Source organism: Antedon bifida, chromosome 8, assembly GCF_963402885.1.
Source record: "Antedon bifida chromosome 8, ecAntBifi1.1, whole genome shotgun sequence".
In the NCBI taxonomy this organism is placed as follows: Eukaryota; Metazoa; Echinodermata; class Crinoidea; order Comatulida; family Antedonidae; genus Antedon; species Antedon bifida.
The window spans coordinates 462,062-480,943 of record NC_136233.1 but is presented as its reverse complement, the minus strand read 5'-3'; the positions used below and the strand labels follow the sequence as shown (position 1 = coordinate 480,943).

The 18,882-nt window shown below is 33.7% G+C and overlaps 3 protein-coding genes across 8 annotated transcripts; 2 read left to right on the top strand and 1 right to left on the bottom strand.

The window, feature by feature from the left end:
- Positions 1 to 97: 97 nt before the first annotated feature.
- Positions 98 to 6,371, top strand: LOC144849882 (IST1 homolog). Of its 6 annotated transcripts, none has more exons than XM_078706980.1 (11): positions 98 to 213; positions 537 to 653; positions 820 to 896; positions 1,010 to 1,201; positions 1,420 to 1,503; positions 1,907 to 2,023; positions 2,413 to 2,550; positions 3,415 to 3,504; positions 4,893 to 5,003; positions 5,169 to 5,202; positions 5,470 to 6,371. In XM_078706980.1, the coding sequence occupies exons 2-11, from the start codon at positions 575 to 577 to the stop codon at positions 5,652 to 5,654; spliced, it is 1,107 nt and encodes a 368-aa protein (XP_078563106.1). In that variant the 5' UTR covers positions 98 to 213; positions 537 to 574; the 3' UTR covers positions 5,655 to 6,371. The 6 variants fall into 6 exon arrangements, with proteins under 6 accessions (XP_078563106.1, XP_078563105.1, XP_078563104.1 ...); XM_078706979.1 differs by having other exon boundaries at positions 5,166 to 5,202; XM_078706978.1 differs by having other exon boundaries at positions 3,415 to 3,514; positions 4,900 to 5,003.
- A 1,040-nt stretch (positions 6,372 to 7,411) lies between these two features.
- On the top strand, positions 7,412 to 10,372 carry LOC144849516 (transcription factor MafA-like). The gene has a single exon (XM_078706444.1). It carries the CDS (start codon positions 7,685 to 7,687, stop codon positions 8,402 to 8,404), a length of 720 nt encoding a protein of 239 aa, XP_078562570.1. The 5' UTR covers positions 7,412 to 7,684; the 3' UTR covers positions 8,405 to 10,372.
- A 3,348-nt stretch (positions 10,373 to 13,720) lies between these two features.
- LOC144850334 (uncharacterized) lies at positions 13,721 to 18,599 on the bottom strand. The gene is made up of 10 exons (XM_078707593.1): positions 18,522 to 18,599; positions 16,754 to 18,046; positions 16,320 to 16,628; positions 15,953 to 16,166; positions 15,652 to 15,822; positions 15,281 to 15,350; positions 15,037 to 15,168; positions 14,796 to 14,926; positions 14,207 to 14,562; positions 13,721 to 13,965 (listed from the first exon to the last, which is right to left on the bottom strand). The coding sequence occupies exons 1-10, from the start codon at positions 18,583 to 18,585 to the stop codon at positions 13,922 to 13,924; spliced, it is 2,784 nt and encodes a 927-aa protein (XP_078563719.1). The 5' UTR covers positions 18,586 to 18,599; the 3' UTR covers positions 13,721 to 13,921.
- Positions 18,600 to 18,882: the final 283 nt, after the last annotated feature.

Below are 18,882 nucleotides of genomic sequence, written 5' to 3'. Positions count from 1 at the left end.
CAATTTTTCCTCCGCACACAAAAAAAAATGAATGAAAAACTAAAAATAGAACAGACGTAATGGTAAACCTTCCGTGCATGCGCATTAGATCTTTGTTTGTATTTTGATCTGCTGTGTGTGATTCACACTCAGTTGATTTTTATTTCATTTCATTACCCCTAGTTTTACACTCTATTAACAGACGTACTGAACTGTAATAAGTAAAAATAAAAGGTTTGTTGAAAATTATATACTATGTTTTTATAGGAAGTAACTAATAACGATTGCAGAGACCAGTTTACAGTGAGTGTCAGTAGTGTAGGCTAGGCCTCCTCCTCCTCTCGATCATCTCCTCTCAACTCATCCCCACCAAAACAGCTTGTTGACTGCCTATATATTGCTGTACATCTAGGTTGTCCAGGGTAGAGGTTAGCACTATCGATAGCCCTAAAAGTATCCATCCATACTTAGGACGGTGAAATAGTAGTATTGCCCTCAAAATCATCCTGACTGATACATAATCACAACACAAGTTTTGTTTTAATTTTTTTTTTCAGAACCACAAAACAAAAGTGAGTGATCAAAAGTGACTAAAATGGGTTTCAACAAAAGCAAATTGAAAGTGAATTTAAAATTAGCCATTAACAGGTTAAAATTGATGGAAAAGAAGAAAAGTAAGTAATGAAAATACATTTTTAATTATGCATTAAAAAAATGATATAACAGCATATATTATTACAAATTAATAATAATTAATGGTATAACTATTATATGTTGATTGTTGTGTCACTGAAAAGTTTTCACTAATTTCTAAATTAAAGTTGTTTTTTTTTTTCAAAGCTGAGTTGGCATTAAAAGCTAGAAAGGAGATTGCAGATTACATTTCTAATGGCAAAGAGGATAGAGCAAGAATTCGGGTAAAATATCACCGAAATCTATTCTTACTGAAAATATGTATTGTATTGACAGAAAAAAACAATTATATATATTTGTACGGATACAATAATATCCTAATATGTTTTGTTTGTAGGTTGAACACATTATTCGTGAAGATTACTTGGTGGAAGCTATGGAAATAATAGAGCTGTATTGTGACTTTTTGTTGGCCCGCTTTGGTATCATTGAGACGACTAAGTGCGTTGAAGAGGGCCTAGAAGAGTCTATTTGCTCCATCTTGTGGGTTACACCAAGGCTAAGCGCAGACATCCAAGAACTTAAAGTGGTAACTATGTTCTGCCTTCCTTTATCACGTTATATGATAATGCTAAGCAGTGATGTAGCCACATGCAATAAAGTTGTTTGGTTTTCGCAAGAAAAGGTCACTGGGTTATCAAAGGCCTCTGTGAAAAATTGGTCAGGTTGAAACCTTACCAACCGTACTATTGGTGGCTACGGCCCTGTACAGTACAGTAGCTTAATGTGATAGTGTCTTTTTTATAGGTATCGGACCAATTTTTTATGAAGTATGGCAAACCATACTGCTCAGCAGCTAGAGCAGATGAGCATGATGTTGTAAACCAACGAGTAAGTTTCTAAGACACCTACTAAGTTTCTTACTTAACTGTATTTCATTGACTGGAGTATTTGTACTTTTAAGGAAACTTTCAGTTTATTGGCTTCATTTTTTTCTGTCTGCAGAAGTATTTGTTTTAAAGTTTTGTGTACCATAGTTTGTTTTGTATGTAGCTCTGTCTACACTATCAAACTTTATGTGACAAAAAAATATGATGTGCCCATATATGGACATGATCATGTCATATCACTACCATATTTGGGCATATCACCACCATATTTGGGCACATCACACACAAGGGTGATAATGCCCTGGTCAATATATCACCTAGACTCGAAATATTAATTGTATGTTTCTATATACGTATATAATAATGAATTTAATCTTAATCATGTATGTGATTCCCTTTTACAGTTAAAGTTAAAGATGAGTTACCAAGCGCCACCAAAGTCACTCATAGAAAATTACATGATTGAAATTGCTAAAAGTCACAATGTTCCATTTGAGCCAGATCCAACCGTCCTATACAATGTAAGGCTAAAGCTACTTATTTCAATAATCAACCATATAACATTTTGAGTCAATCATTAATTGATAAATGTACTAAACTACACAGACCCACTTGAGACAAACCTGTGGCCATATTCACACGAGAAACACCCTTAAAATAAAACAAAATCTCCTATCTAAGTGAATACAATTTAAGGGAACTACTTAAATACTTATTGAGTTAAGTGAAATACTTAATATTTAAGGGAAATATCTCACTTAAGTGTGATTGGTGAATATGGCCACTGGCCCATGACCGGAATAAATGGCACAAAATAATGGATCAAGCTATTATTTGTTAATAGGTCCACAAAAACACCATCTATTGAAACACAATTATTAAGTGAATAATAATTATATTTTTCTTGTAGCCTGCCGATGTAGAGGCATTGCTAATAGAAACTGATGAAATGGGCGGAGCATCTGGAAGCAGTAAGCCAGGGAGTGGTAATGATGGGGGAGGGTTAGCCCAGCCTTTGGTGGCACAGCCTTTTCCATATCCTGCTCAGGTAAGCATAGAATTGTTGGCCATCTTGGTTGGCTTTGCATCTGTTTCTAATAGGCTAGGAGAGTAAAGACAGCTTTTTTAGTTTCTGTGCGTTCTGTTCTGGTTAGCTCTCATTGTGAAGATTCAAATTTCTGCAGAATGGTGCAGTGAAATAGGAAATTTAATTATTTTTCCCCTTAAATTATCAAATTATCAGCTTTTGTTCTAGGATATATTAGGTTGCTTTAATACTACTATACTTAAGATGTTGCTTAGTGCATGGTGTGGTAGTTGGTACTGTAGTTTTTTTGGTAATATTTTTTGGGAAATTCATTTTACACTGACTTATACAGTATTATGTGGTTGTTTTGCAAAGGTTTGTATTCTACATTGTTTTACTCTTTAAAAATTAAAACTTGAGCACCTACTTAAAAGATATGCCTTAACATGCTAACCCTAACTAACCATCACAACTTAATGTTATATTTAACATGGCTAACACTATTAATATAATAGCTAACATTTATTAATAAAAATAAAACAATTTAACAGTGGATAACTTGTTTTTGGTTATTGCACAATGACAAACCCTAAACAGAAATCTGAATGACGGAAAACATTTCAGAGGAAAGAGAGTTGTTCTTGCTTTAGAATTTAGATTTTGTTTTGTGTTTGTTTTTTTTAATTCAATAGTTTCGTGTGAATTATTATTTATATTCTTATGTGTTAAAAACAATTCTATGCTATTTCTAATATTAAAATTGTATTTGTTTATGTTTTTCTCATTTTAATTGACTTCAATTAATGATCTTTGAGGTCATATTTAATTGGAGTGTTATTAAATGAAACCTGTATGTTGCACTTTATGTTTTCTGCACGCATGTAGAATGATCCAGCATATCCACCACAGCACAGGTTTAAGCAGAGTGGACCTCCTCCCCCAATACCAGGGAGACCACCAGTAGCCTCACATCAGGTAGGAGCACCTCTACAGGTACCCTATACTACGGGTACTACCACTATACACAAAGGCATCGTTATCATTATTGCTAGAACAAAAATTAGTAAAGCAGATATTTTAATTATTATCTTGAATCAGTGTGGTTTAGAATTTTGTTTTTAAAAAATTATCAAAAAGAGCAGTTTACCACATTATAAGGTCTGCTAGCTATAATTTGTGGGTTGAAATATTTAGGTTTGGTGATAACATGGAGAAATAAGTACAGACTTATTTCTCAATGGTGAGTAACAGATATACTAATTAATTGAGAGAAACTAACTGGTGATTTGCCGCTGTAAACAATAAATAAGTAACTAATAAATATACTGATTTTCATCCAAGTGGCATTTTAAATGTATTAAAACTATTACCTACAAAAGTGCCCCTTAATGCTTTCTGAGTTTATACTCAGATTTAACTAACTACAGTACAATAATATGTACAATATGTATACTATACTTGACTGGGTCTGTACTAATAACCTAGGTATATAGTACAGTTCAGAGTTGACTGTGGGTCTACACTTGAATCAAGCATGGAGAAATAAGTTATTATTTCTCCGTGAATCAAGTGTCTAAAATAAATTGAGATTAAGGATAGTATCTAAAGTAACATGGGATTAAGAATAGCATCTAAAGTAACATGGGATTAAAGATAGTATCTAAAGTAACATGGGATTAAGGATAGTATCTAAAGTAACATGGGATTAAGGATAGTGTCTAAAGTAACATGGGATTAAGGATAGTGTCTAAAGTAACATGGGATTAAGGATAGTATCTAAAGTAACATGGGATTAAGGATAGTGTCTAAAGTAACGTGGGATTATAACCGATAATTGATCATATGATTATAATCAATTTAATACAGTTAGTAAAAGATAGAAGGTAAAATAGCTTGTAAACGTGAAGCCCTTTTGACCCTAGTAACTAGATTCAGTATGACAATCAAGGTCAGTTACACCCCTCTTACTTCCTGGATAACAAATGCCAGTGTGTAAAGTACACTCAGCTTCCTCAGGAAGTGTTTAATCAACTTATGTTTATTGCTTTGGAATATAATATATATAATACATATTCGGAATATATGGAATATATTATACCTACAGTATTCTGAATATATTTGAATTTGATAAGAAAACCCTGTTTGAAAAAAAAAACACTTGAATGTATTTTTGTTCTTTAGTTTGAAATTTTCTTTACTGTGGTCTGTGTATTTAAACAGACATTTAATTATATCCCGCATTTTTAAACTTCTGTTTCTTAGTAGAATATATATTTAAAGCAAAAGAGAGAATGTGACATGGTCCTCAGAATGAATACATTTGAAATTGAGACTAATAATATTACATTCATTATAAATTATAGTCACCACATCAACCACCAGTAGGAGGGATGCCAATGGGGCCACCAAACCCTGGAGCAGCACCTTACCCTGGACCAGGATATTCCCAGGGACCAGCCTACCCTCCTGGACCAGTAAGTACCCACAAATATTCTTTATATTCTTTACATATATTTTATTACATTGAGCTCAACGTACTGTATGCATACATTAAGCCAAGTCACGAGTGACAAGCCAATTCTGCAATTTACAGGGTGATGTAATTGTTTGATCATGTTATTTATTTTCTTTTCTAGGCACCACCACCATCATACACTTCTTTTGATCCAGCATGTGAGTTACACTTTATTTCCTATAATATATATAGATCATATACATCCATGAAACTAAAGCACAATGATGTACAAGATTTTTGGAGTCAAAGGTCTAACAAATTGTGAAATTCAGCTGGGCTGGGCCCCCTTTTGGATCTGCCTTTGCTGTCTGCTATGATATCAATCATTAACCAATGAAACACATGAACCCACAACACTACTAAATTCACTCACTATCATGCTTTCTTATAGTGTTAATAATAATATTGTTGATTGATTTATTCAGACCCGCCCCCAGCCGCTCCATCGGCTCCAGAGAAATCAATGCCTGCAGCGTCATTCCCAGAGTTACCATCGGTACCGGCATCTACATTCCCGACGGATAGCATAGGGAAAGGCTCAGCTGGTGGGGAAGATGTGGACTTTGATGATTTGACCAAGAGGTTTGAAGAATTAAAGAAAAAGAAATAAATGTACTACAACCATTGAGTTTTACCTCTATGCTACAACAGAGAAGCATTGCCTATGACTTACATAATATTGTATTATTTATATATTTTACGAAACATATATTGAATTTGATGAGCACAGGTAATGCAATATTTGCTCGTGTTTACATATTAATCATCCAAAGTGGCATACTAAAAAAGGTCACTTTTTGAACATAAATGAAACTGCACTGATAGTTTATAAATATATATGAAATGGAAAAAAAAAAATGAGCGTACCAATTTAGTTCCATGTTAAATATTCTGCACCTCATTATCGTTGAGATCACACCAGGCCAGTCTACAAAAAAAACAAAAAAAACAAAGTTGTATTGAAATGAAATAAATTAAAATTTAAAAGTTGTAAAAAGTAGTTCTGTGCTATGCAAAGGATGATAGACAGATTCTTTTACTTTTATTTGTTTTAGTAAACTAATTACTAAATTGTAGAGGACTCTAGATTGTCTGTAGTTGTAAATGAATACTGTAGATTTTAGTAATTAAATTATCAAAAAGAATATCAAAATATCAATATAAGAATATTTTAATTGTTCTGTGGGAATCTTTTCAAGCATTAGTTACTTCTCAAAACTCTCATCCTAGGCCTATAAATAAAGTTGATTTTATTGATATATTAAATTCCAAATACTACTAATTTTATATTTTGAGTTATTTAATAAAGGTTACAATGTACAGTACATTTTGCGTTTTTATATCGAGTTTCATTATACAGTAATATGATTGGTTGCTACTTAGACGCAGTGACGAACGACGAGGGCGCGTGCAAGTGAGTTGACCAATCACAAGAGAGAGTTAAGATCCATCGCGTCGTGATTGGTCAAATTACTTGCGATTGCAATGCGCGTATTACGTCGTTGCGTCCAAGTGGGAACCGTGGCTTTAGTGTCAATTTTGTTTCGTCATTTTGTAAAGATAAAATCGTAATTCAGCCACGGCCAGTTACGTTTTATTGTAAGCAATATTTGTGAAATAAATACGATGTGTGGACAGTTTAAATTATAGATCGACATTTTAAAGGAACACTGCATTTCTGAAATACGAAAGAAACGCCCGGATAAACGAGAAATGCAAAGAAGGATTCTCCACTGTAAAATATCATACGACAAAATAATTGTAACCCACGAAACTCATCAGCTTACAACAACAACAGTGGTCGTAAAATCAATAAACCACAATAACTTCGATAATTTCTTATGCTAAGATGCACCACATGTTATATCATGATTATATTAATTAATTATGTAAGCCTATTAGAATTAAATTAATACTTAAAACACGGAGAATGCTTAAAACATGAGGTAATACCACCATGATTAAAATAAGACCGTAATCATAATTGATAACGTAACGTAGAATAAATATTAATTGATGTTTTAAATATTCCTTACTCTATGATTGTCTTCATTTCTTTATGTTATAAAAAAAAACAACCCTCGCTTTCCGTTTCAATTTACAAACAAATCTGTGATTTAAAGCATGATTAAAGGCATATTTTTTCAAATTTTGTTTAAACTTTATTTTTCAATAGGGGAAGTCTACTTGTATTTACAAAAGTAATGCGGTTCTACATGTTGTGTTTAGGCGAAAGATTTATGACGTCAGATCGTATTATGATATCATATCATATGACGAAATCCCTAAATATACCTTTAATGAATATGCATGAGGATGTCTGTTATAAATACAGTGTTTACCCTGAAGAGGGCGTTGTTGCCTCTCATCCTTCATGACCTCCACACCTATGCGGCGTTTCTGCTGAGGAAATGGCATTATTTTGACCGAAAGGAAGCTTTTTAAAGATATTTTGTATATCTGAAAGTGACCTTAGGTCTTGTTTTGTCTCGACGTGTGATTTTTTTCACATTGACTTTCCAAAGTCGTTCAGAAATTGCCGCATTTGGACATCGGGTCTTTACGTGTCAAAAACATAAGGGACGAGAGGTGCCTCCATTTCATTGACGAAAGACTGAAACCGAGATTGGCGTCGACACAATGGCAGACTTCGATGTCAATGACCTTCTTGGGCTAGAATACATCCAGGATTTCGATTTGAATTTCGACGTAAAGCAGGAAGAAGATGGAAGCGATGATTGTGCCATGTACGGTGGTAGACCAAGTTTGGGAACGACTCCGGCAGATGAGTCCCCAAACTCTAGCATACCACTGTCTGGCCACATGATGAATGTACCTAGCCCAATGCTTCCGAGTGTAGACCTGCAAAATTACTATTCCACTATCAATTCTGACTTTTTGACGGATAATAGTGCAGATGAAGCTTTTATCGGTACAGCCAATGATCCCGGAACCAGCGGTAGCCGCTCCGACGACGACGGCGGAGCTCGAGCACCGTCTGATTATTCCGACCTACCCAGATGTGACGAAAAAACTGAGTTTACAGATGACGATTTGGTGAGTTTAAGTGTTAAAGAGCTCAACCGAAGATTACGCAATTATGACAAGGAAGAAATTATGCACCTAAAGCAGAGAAGACGCACTTTAAAAAATCGAGGATACGCGCACAGTTGTCGCGCGAAACGCATGTGTCAACGTAACAGCATGGAAACTGACTACACGAACCTGAGAGCCGAAGTACAACAACTCAAAGTTCAACTGGAAAGAACAATACGTGAAAGAGACGCGTACAGATCTCGGCTTGAAGAAAGATATAGCGATAGTAGTTCGCCGACATCGCCCTGCGATTCTTCCTGCTAAAAAAATGTAATCTTGTCATTTGCCTTCGATGGATTCCACTTCTAAAACTGAACTGCAAGCAAGTACAGTACCGTATTTTACTCAATGCCAACTGATATTGCCGTATGTTACGAAAGCAACCAACTGGACTTAAAATCATTATTAAGCAAAAACGTAACCTTCTGCTAATTCACTATCAAACAAGACGAATCATCATCAATATGTCACGGTTATTCGCAAATTAATTTACAGAATAATTATTACCGAACATTTATCGTTTTTATTTGGTAATGATTACGATATCGATTGTTGACGATAGGAATTATGGGAAGACTATTGGATTTGGATTGCGCAATATCAGATCGCATAGTCGGCAATATAGCAAGCAATGGTATAGTGTATCGTTCTTGTGGATGGATAGCAACGAACTTTAATCAAGTATTGGATGTGGAATCTATCGAACTGTAAACTTTTATATAAAAAATGTGTGATATTATTGAATTGTTGTAACCAGGTAACATGTTTATTTTTGTACATTCACCATTTAGTATGGATATTATATTTTTGAGAGGGTGTTATTTTGGTAGGTTACGAATCTTACATTTTCTACCAAATAGCAATATCCAATATATTACTTTGGTTACCAGTTCAATTATATCACACATTACGTCAGTGATACCACGCAGCACACGCACATGAGCGCGCGCGGACAAATGCCGATTATACGCGTTTGTACGCGAGCGTTTATATCGTGTTGCGTGGTGTCATTGACGATAACCCGATTTAGTCAGTTTATATTTATTTTTTTATTAAGAACACTAAAATAGTGTTCTTAACGGACTGATAATGGATACAAACCATTTAAGTAACCTTTGACATGTAACGGAACTAAGTAAGCGAAAAAAATAAGAAAGAAAAAAAAGCAACAACAAAAAAGCAAAAAGAGGCATAAAAATATAAAAAAAACATATATATGTAACGATTGTATATTTTTGGGTGGGTATGTTCTTAGGAACATTCTCACTGTAATAATATACAATCGGTTATGATATGAAAAAAAAATGAAAAAAATATTTTAAAAATCTAAAAAAAATATATAAGACCAGAAAAACTCCAGGAACTGGCCTTACGTGGAGGATGCCCAGTTTTTTAAATGGGAGTGAACAAGCTGGTTTTTGACAATGTCTAACTGATTCTGACGACGGACACAAACAATATATACCATATTGTTTTCAACTTTTGTGTAATTATTCTCTTTTAAAATCTAATATATAATCTTGTTTTTCCCTGTACCGTTTTTTTTACACGGTACTCGATTCTATCCATGTTGTATTCTCTAATTGTATTCCATTCTTTAGGCCTACAACTTAAAATTTAACATAAATTGTTAACTACGTAATCATGACGTGGAACATTGCAATGATCAATCAATATGATATGTATTAATTTTTTAGCATAACGCGGGTAATCACAACATTCAGATTGATTAATTGATTGATTATGACGTCATTTGGTATAAAATGGATACAATAGAATAGATAATGGGGATACTGTAACTCTAAGAATATTGCTATATCATGGTCATGACTTCAATTCTGTTTTAAAATGTTTTCTGTCTAATAATTTTAACCTACCGTACTTTTACATTTTTATTGTTAAATTATTATTATTATAACAGTCCACGCATCACTATGCAATGTTCTTCATACTTAAATGCTAATTAATACTGTTTTTTCCATAGACAATTCAAACATTGTGTGAAGGGACGGGCGAGTGTTAAATTATATTTATTGCAATCGTAAAAATGAAAAAATATATATATAGTAAATGTTTATGAATGTATTGTGTGTACAGAAAAAAGCTATATTGGAAAAAACAGTTTGTAAATAGTTGCTACGTCACCAAATTGATCGAATGGTTTTCTTCTCTCATTCCTTCATGTTATTTCTCTTTCTCTGATTCTAATGAATAAAATATTCGGTAAAATGATTTACGAATTCTTTCGTTTAATTTCTTAATGTGTTTGGTAATTTAATATGACGATGAAGCACCAGAACGGTGATAAAATGCGCGCGGTAATGACGTAAACGCGCGGTGATTACGTACACGCGCGGTGATGACGTAAGCGAGTCATATGGCCGAGCGGTTAAGGCAGGGGCGCCGTTTACCGTACCTAAAGAGCCAACAACAACATCGGCAAGGGTTCGAGGCCGACTCGCTCCTAGTTCTGGTGGTGGAACAAGTCTTCTCGGATAAGGACTATAAACCGTAGGTCCAGTGTACACAGTTATAACCTGTGTGTACTTTAAAGAACCCAGTTCATTATTCGAAGAAGAGTAGGGGGTTACCCCGGTGAACTGGTTCACACAATAGCCCCTGTATCAGGGGGATTACCACCTATCTGATAGGACAGTGATTAATTCACTATTGGTAATCCTTGGCCACATTGCCTAAAGACATAAAATAAAAAAAAATAAAAAATAAAATAAAACGCGCGTTGATGACGTAAACGTGCGGTGATGATGTAAACGCGAGGTGATGACGTAAACGCGCGGTGCAGAATACCCTTACGGTAATATATAATAATATTACAGTAATTCAATATGCTAATATCGCCCATTTCTAAATTGTATTATGTAATATTATCTGTATTTGTGACGCAACATTGTATGTAGCTAAACATTATGTAGGTGAAACCACTGGGATTGTGATTGAATGATTAACTGTCAAATCCAAAGGTAGCAGTCTTCAAATACAAACGTTAAACAGGACAAAGTACATCATGACAACAGGAAGATCCCTCGATACGATATTGTCACAGATTATGTTATCAACTGTGAACTTCACATGACCCTCCTGTATAATTGCGAAATTCACAAGTCTTAGTCCAGTAAAGATAAGTCAAAAATAGGGTGAACCTAGAACAAATTGCAACAGAATTTTTTTTTGTTTTGTCTGGTAAATATGGTTCAAATGAACATCATATCCAAAGTTTACCAAAATCGGACCCCGGGAAGTAGGTTAATTAAAGCCCCCTTCCCTACGTTTTTTAGATCTAATTTAAGATCACAAACTATATTTAATGTAAAAATAATACTATATGGTCCTATTGCGATAACTTTTTTCGTCTTTAAACGGTTAATAATGTGAAAAATAAGTCGATTCTAATAATTATAGCGGCCCGCTATAAATCCCAAAATGCATTGCGCGCGGATTGATATTTTTGTTTTTCACCTGTAATTCGCCCACTTTTCGATCGATCGTGAGGCCAAAACAAATGGAAGACTCCTAACTTTTCAGCGAAAATACCGGGTTTTCCCCAATTTGTATCAACAGAGTCTGGCAAAAATAGAAAGACAATTAATACAGCAACTATACAACGTCAGGCTAGGTATATAGCTAGCGTACGATGTTCGTACGTTACCGATGTTTACCAGCTAGGCCTACAAAACTAAGCCTAGCTAGGCTAGGCCTAAGACCGTCCACGAGAGGTCGATCGCTGCGAGCTACTTAGGTAGTGCATTGTTTCTCACTTTTATCATAATTTACCATAAAACGTACATTTAAGACAAGGAATGACATGGTTTAATGTTTTTAAAGTGATATATATGTATTATTTTCCAAAAAACGTCCAAAATTGCAGGGAAGGGGTCTTTAAATGAAAATTCAAAATGGCCGCCATTTGCTATTTTAAAGCCCCATATCTCCTTAACGGTTGGATTTAGACCACCTAAGTGCATTACGAGTAGATATAAATGTGATATTTAACATTCTAATTAGCTTATTTTAATTCCCATATGACGTACCTATGACGTCATATGGTAGTTGTGACGTCATACATTATGTTATAACTGTTTAAATGACATTATACTATGCGAACAATTTAGGAAATGCAAGAAAACATGTTTCTTAATATTCTCCTTGTTGAAATGAACATTATTTCCAAAGTTTACCAAAATCGGACGTCAGGAAGTGGGTTAATTAGCATACATTCAAAATGGCCGCTATTTACTATACCATTTTGAAGCTCCATATCTCCTTAACGGTTGGTTTTAGACCACCTAAGTGCATTACGAGTAGATATAAATGTGATATTAAACATTCTAATTAGCATAATTAAATTTCCATATGATGTACCTATGAGGCATATGGTAGTTGTGACGTCATATATTATGTTATAACTGTTTAAATGACATTATACTATGCGAAAATTTAGGAACTGCAAGAAAACATGTTTCCTAACATTCTCCTTGTTGGAATAAACATTATTTCCAAAGTTTACCAAAATCGAACGTCAGGAAGTGGGTTAATTAGCATACATTCAAAATGGCCGCTATTTACTATACCATTTTGAAGCACCAATTGAGCATTATTGTGACATAATATGACGTCATATGTCTTATGACATCATAGGTACGTTATATGGTAATTTAAATATGCTAATTGGAAAGTTTAATATCACATTTATATCTACTCGTAATGCACTTAGGTGGTCTAAAACCAACCGTTAAGGAGATATGGGGCTTTAAAATAGCAAATGGCGGCCATTTTGAATTTATGCTAATTAACCCACTTCCCGATGTCCGATTTTGGTAAACTTTGGATATGATGTTCATGTTCACCATATTAACCATATAAAACAAAAAAAAATTCTGTTGCAATTTGTTCTAGGTTCAACCTTATTTTTACTGGACTATCTATACACCCTTCACTTACACTTGGTTCCCAGGCAGTAGGTGGCAACGGCGTAACGCAAGCGAGAGCTGACCAATCAAAAGCGACAGTTCGGATATGATCCATCGAGTCGTGATTGGTTAAATTAATTGCGTCGAACTTATGTTCTTATATTGTGAGAACCAAGTTCTAAATAGTGTATTTAGTCATAACAAAAATAATTTGAAATACATGTAAATGAATTCAAGCGTAAGGAAAATACTTTACATACAGCTTTAAATGTCCAATCAAATCAATGTATTCATTTCAATTATCATATTACTAAGTACTACTTTAAAAAAAATGGTGATGAAAAAGGACACAAGATTACAACGTACAACGTTGCTGCATATCTTCTTTATATCCATTTATAACCCTTGTTATGGAGACACCTTCTAGACCAACTGCCCGCATAATGAGTGTGTCTCAAAAAGAAGAGGTTCTATTGTATTTATTTACTGTTCCAAGTACTTAAAGTAACACAAAAAAATCAACAAATACAAAGAGAGAGCTTTTTGATATAAAATATTCATATTTATTGCAAACCTGAGATACTTTATGTTCTGCAATCATTTGTATACTTGCAAAAAGGAAAATACAAAAATAACAAACATATATACTGTATACTAAGCAATTGTGCAATTTATGTTCATTCAATGTGTAATAAAAATATTCTTTGTAAAAAGTATAAAAAACCTTGATTTTGCTTGTGCAAAACTATGGAGTATAATGTGTTTTACAAAAAACAAAATCAAAACATTTTTTGGTATAAAAACATTGATGACGTCACTTTATGTATCTTTACCTGTTTCTGCTACTTCTTTTTCATTTACTTGTAAACTTTGGTCGTATATGAAGTTCTGGTGTGACTAGGTAACAAAAAAGAAAATATATTGATTCATTGAACTATTAACTAATAGAAAAAATATAGTTAAAATTAGGTAAAAAACTGCTAATAAACTGCTATTGAAGGTTCTAAAATTTGTTTCAAGGTACAAATAATTGTAAAATGTTTGTCATTCTGGGTTAAGAAATCACACCAGCAACTTTAGTAAAGGTAAAAAGAAAGGGAATGTCTTTATTTAAAGCAAATAATTAAACTAAACAGACCTGTTTTATCTTGTAAGCTGGTATTCGGTGTACTCATCAAACTGTCATTGTTTAATGATATAAAAGATGGAAGATGACCAGAGGATTCCTTTGTTTCTTCGTGTGGACCTGCGTGTTCGAGTATACTAGTATTTGGCGTACTCATCCATCTTCCGTTATTTAACGATATAAAAGATGGAACGTGTTTAGATGGTTCTTTATCTTCCTCAAGTATACTAGCATCCGGTGTACTCATCCAACTTTCGTTATTTAATGATATAAAAGATGGCAAATTATTAGATTCACTATTTTCTACTTCACTCGTCGAGGGTTCTATATCTTCTTCAACTTTTACATGTTTTGGTTTCTTTGGTATTCTGAAAGAATTAACAATAAACACTGGATAAAAACTTTGAAAAATGTTTTCATCTGGGTTTATTATAAATTATCTGTATACAATGTACGTTAAACTAATAATAAACACACGTGTGTGATGTGTTGTCAACAAATCTTCATCTGTATAAAAACCTTTTCCTATTAAACCTTCCATTACCAACATGTTAATGCAATACAATGATCATGAAACCTCTCAAAGTAAACAATGACTTACTTGTGTTCTGGTTTCTGTGACTTCCTCTTAGTTGTCTTCTGTTGACGGTGAAGAAGACGACACTGGCGCCCTCTAGGGCAAGTTTTGTCTTGCCGATAGTTAGGGCACTCTAATGAATGCTTTTTCTTGCACTAAATATTATTTTTCAAATATAATAAAATGACAAATTGTTACTATAAAACAAAAAATTTAATTAAATTAATATATTTGGCTTAGATTGAACACAATAATATTTACTGACCTTTTCTCCTTCTGGACAGTAGCCACGTAGGAAGTCTTCACAGATTGCGGCATTACGACTAACATTGACATGAAGGTATGGACAGTTATCACGATTGCAAATACCGCGTAGAAAATATGAACATACCGGCATCTAGGAAAATTATTATTCAAATTCATCTTAACAGTATTGATTAAGTTACAAGTTGTGAAAAGATAAAAAAAAATTGACTAACTTCAAGAAATTAAAAATCTTTGTATTTTACCTTATCTTTTGAAACTTTGTGTGAAAACGGACAAGTTCCATCAACCTGCTTACACTTGCCACGGAGAAACCTGTAAACAAAATGAAAGACTGTTTTTTTCTATTCTTTTTTATTTGAAAGACTATTTTTTGATTTATATATGTAAAAGTAGAAAACTGTAGTAACTCTATTGTGCTCTTAATACATTTTTCAGAGGGAACATCCCTATTCAGAAGACACTTTTGAAATATATGAGGGCCAATATGGTTTTCATATTCAGTGGACACCCTTATTAAAAGAACACTTTGTTTGGTCTTCAAAGACGTTCCTTAATTAGGAGTTTTACTGTATTTCTTATCACAATATTGAATTCCATTGAATGGCACATTTACCTTGTACAAACTGCCACTTTGTCTGGATCATGTACATACTGACATTCCTTGCCTCTGCTACATTTACCAAAATGATTGTAATAAATACAGTATCTCTTGGCGTCTGTTGACTTGTTATGTTTCTTGTACTTTGCTTGGTTGCTTGTTACAATACTTTTATGCAACACTTGTCTACAAAAAACAGTATAGTAAAGCATTGAGAAATAATTTGTATATCAAAATGATCTAGAGATAAAACGTAAAATAGCTTTTGTGATAAATAAAAATCATTATTATAAAATTGATATTATTAAATACATACTGTGCCACAAGTTTTCTACTGCTTATAAACTGCTTAGATAGTACAAACGATGTTTTTGACGCTTTATTATCAACTGAAGAAATTCTGGTATTTAGGCCAACTACTTTCTTAAGTCGCTTTAACTTTTTGCCAGATGAATGAACTTTGAACTCATGGTTACTGATTGACACTGGTATGACCTCACTATCCTTAGAACTGCTCAAGTGAGATAAGCCTAAAAAACAAACAGTACATTTCAAACTAAAATATCAATTAAGAGTTAATATATAATACATCACTTTGTGAAAAATATAAATTGTGAATGCAACTAAACAGCCATTTACTACATATGATGATAACAGTGGTGAAATTTGTTGTTGTTCTATACCTGGTGATTGATTCACATTTGTCCTGACAATCTTCCTCCTTGTCTTGCGGACAGTAAACAACACGGATGGAGGATTGGTAACCATTCTTCCAGGAGTTCTTATTCCAGAATATTCCACGTTCTTACTTTGCAAGACAGCGGGTGAACGCTTCTTGTCCAGCTTGAACCTTGACCTTGGAAGCACTGGAGTGTGACTGTTGACATATTTCTTCCGTCTCTCCATAAATGGTTTGGGTTGTGATTTTGGAGTCTTAACAACATTTGTAAGTTTGTAACCACACATGCTAACTCGCTTAGTTTTAGGATGTTCTGTAAAAATAATAACGTAATTAAATTAGTTTTACAAATTCTTTTTGGCATCATAAAAAGAGAAAAAAACATTTACGAAAGTAAATAATATAAACATTTTTACAGTGCTGTTTACTTATGTGTACCTTTTCTCCATGTAAACTTTGACTTAGAATAACTTGCATCACTGTGGCCAATAGGTAGTTTTGGTGTTTTCTTGATTCTATAGGCACTAGATTTCTCCTTTTTGTCATCGCACACCCATCTATGCTTAGAGGCTTTTTTGGAACCAATGTGTCCTAACAATTTCTTTTTCTTCACACCAGGCGATACATACACACTTGAATAAACAGTCTTTCTATTTTTTATCACCTTTTTAGTAGATCGTGTTGGCGAGTTGAGTTGTAATTTATACTTTGTTTTAACTGCAAGATTCTGTTTCTGATCAATACACTTTACAGGTGAAGCAGATGACTTACTATTTTTAACTAAAATTGGTGAATCTGTTAACGAATGAGAACTTGCATTTGTTTGCTTTCTATCATTGTTTACTTGGGTTAATTCACTTCCTTTCAAACTTGATTTTTCTTTTTTCCAAACATATTTTGAATTTGGGCTCTTTTTGGGTGATGGATAGTTTTTATTGGTCGTCGTTAAATAGGTTTCATCCATCTTCAAATTTCTTTTGAGTGTAGCAGTGTTCAAGCCTTTGATTGGGGAATACTTATGGTTGGTTAACTTATCTTCAATGTTTTTTGCTGTCTCTGTTTTGTTAGCAGGATGATTATCGTTGTGTGTAGTGTTCTTGTAGTCCACCTTTGTTAAGTTTGAGGGCGATATATTTTGTTGACTCTTGTTTCTATAGTTACTTGTTGAGTTTCTTTCATCTGATTGGTTGAAAGTTACAGTATTAATTTTAGAAAACTTTCCAGAATTCTTTGTTTGGTGAAAGAAGGTTGATGTTGTTGCTACTTTAGTGGACGGATTCACATATTTAAGTTTTGCAGACTTTTCTAAGTGGTTGGCTTTAACCGATGGTTTTACCACATATACTGCAGACGGTGCAACATAATTCCCATGTTTTCTTGCATGGTATGATGACGATGAAGTTGTTGATTGAGTCACAGAATTATTAACTTTGGTATATTTTTCAGTATTCTTTGATGGATTCAATTTTGAATCCGCTGTAGCTGTGTGTGTCACCATGTTATTAACTTTGGAAAACTGTCCAGAATGTTTTAATGTGACAGCAGACACATTACTATAGTGATCACATTGTTTCCCTTTGCTTACATCATCAGCTCTACGCCATACCATGTTTTTCTTGCATGGTGGCAGCAGAGTCTTTGATTGATATTTGTGATTTGATTGTGTAGATTTATGTTTTTGTTGGGTCGTATGTTTTTCTTTGTTCTTTTGCTTGTGCTGATGGAGCAGTTCTAGAAAAAAAAGCATTAAGAAATCATTCAAAATAAAAATATTAATAATATATATACTGTAGATATATAATTATATTCTTTCAATCATAAAAAAAGCTATAAAAATAGTACAGGAGTATTTAATTTAGTATTACTGATTAAAAACAATTATTAATTATTTAGTAGTAAAGAATATTGTTTGGTTAGGATGTGGATGCATACGTTTTTCTTCAGAGACAATATCAAACAATCTAGGCCTAGCATACCTAAACCTAGAACCTGAGCTGATCCACTACGCCAACAAGCTAGCTAGCACTACTAGGCCTAGTACTACTACTACTACTAGGCCTAGCCTACTACTAGAGGGGGCCTAGGTGGTAGGAAGGTCAGAAAACAAACAGTGGCTTAGCATATAAAAACTTAAAAAATAAACTTCAAAATAGCGTTTATCAGTAATAGTAGAGTTCTATAACAAGATGACTTAACTTTTACTTACTTGAGAGAAATATAAGTTCGTTTTTTAAACTTGTATGTTCGTCGTCTGATGATTTCGAATCCATTTTTCGGGGAGTGAATGACGAATCGTCATGATGAATATAGAGGGCGGCAAAGCAAAAAAATAAAGTTATCTCTCTCTCTCCCCCCCCCCCCCCTGCTGATGTGCTCTGCATGCGATGTGTGTCAAACTTTATAAAATAAACAGTTCATGTATAAAAATAAATACTTTATTCACATGCCCGAAGGATGCTTTATTGTACCAGACCTTTATGGGAGGTTTGCATGAATTTGACGTGTTTTACACCAAATCGACATTTTTATCATTTTAGCAACTAATCGGATGTTATTAATGTATTACA

Excerpts from the sequence above, each read along its gene's own strand:
- LOC144849882 (XM_078706977.1), top strand. The coding sequence starts at position 575 with ATGGGTTTCAACAAAAGCAAATTGAAAGTGAATTTAAAATTAGCCATT. Across the intron at positions 1,202-1,419 it reads ACATCCAAGAACTTAAAGTG|GTATCGGACCAATTTTTTAT; the intron begins GTAACTATGTTC and ends TCTTTTTTATAG. Across the intron at positions 2,551-3,414 it reads CTTTTCCATATCCTGCTCAG|AATGATCCAGCATATCCACC; the intron begins GTAAGCATAGAA and ends GCACGCATGTAG.
- LOC144849516 (XM_078706444.1), top strand. The coding sequence starts at position 7,685 with ATGGCAGACTTCGATGTCAATGACCTTCTTGGGCTAGAATACATCCAG.
- LOC144850334 (XM_078707593.1), bottom strand. The coding sequence starts at position 18,585 with ATGGATTCGAAATCATCAGACGACGAACATACAAGTTTAAAAAACGAA. Across the intron at positions 15,351-15,651 it reads AAAGTGGCAGTTTGTACAAG|GTTTCTCCGTGGCAAGTGTA; the intron begins GTAAATGTGCCA and ends TTTTGTTTACAG. Across the intron at positions 13,966-14,206 it reads CAGCTTACAAGATAAAACAG|TCACACCAGAACTTCATATA; the intron begins GTCTGTTTAGTT and ends TTTGTTACCTAG.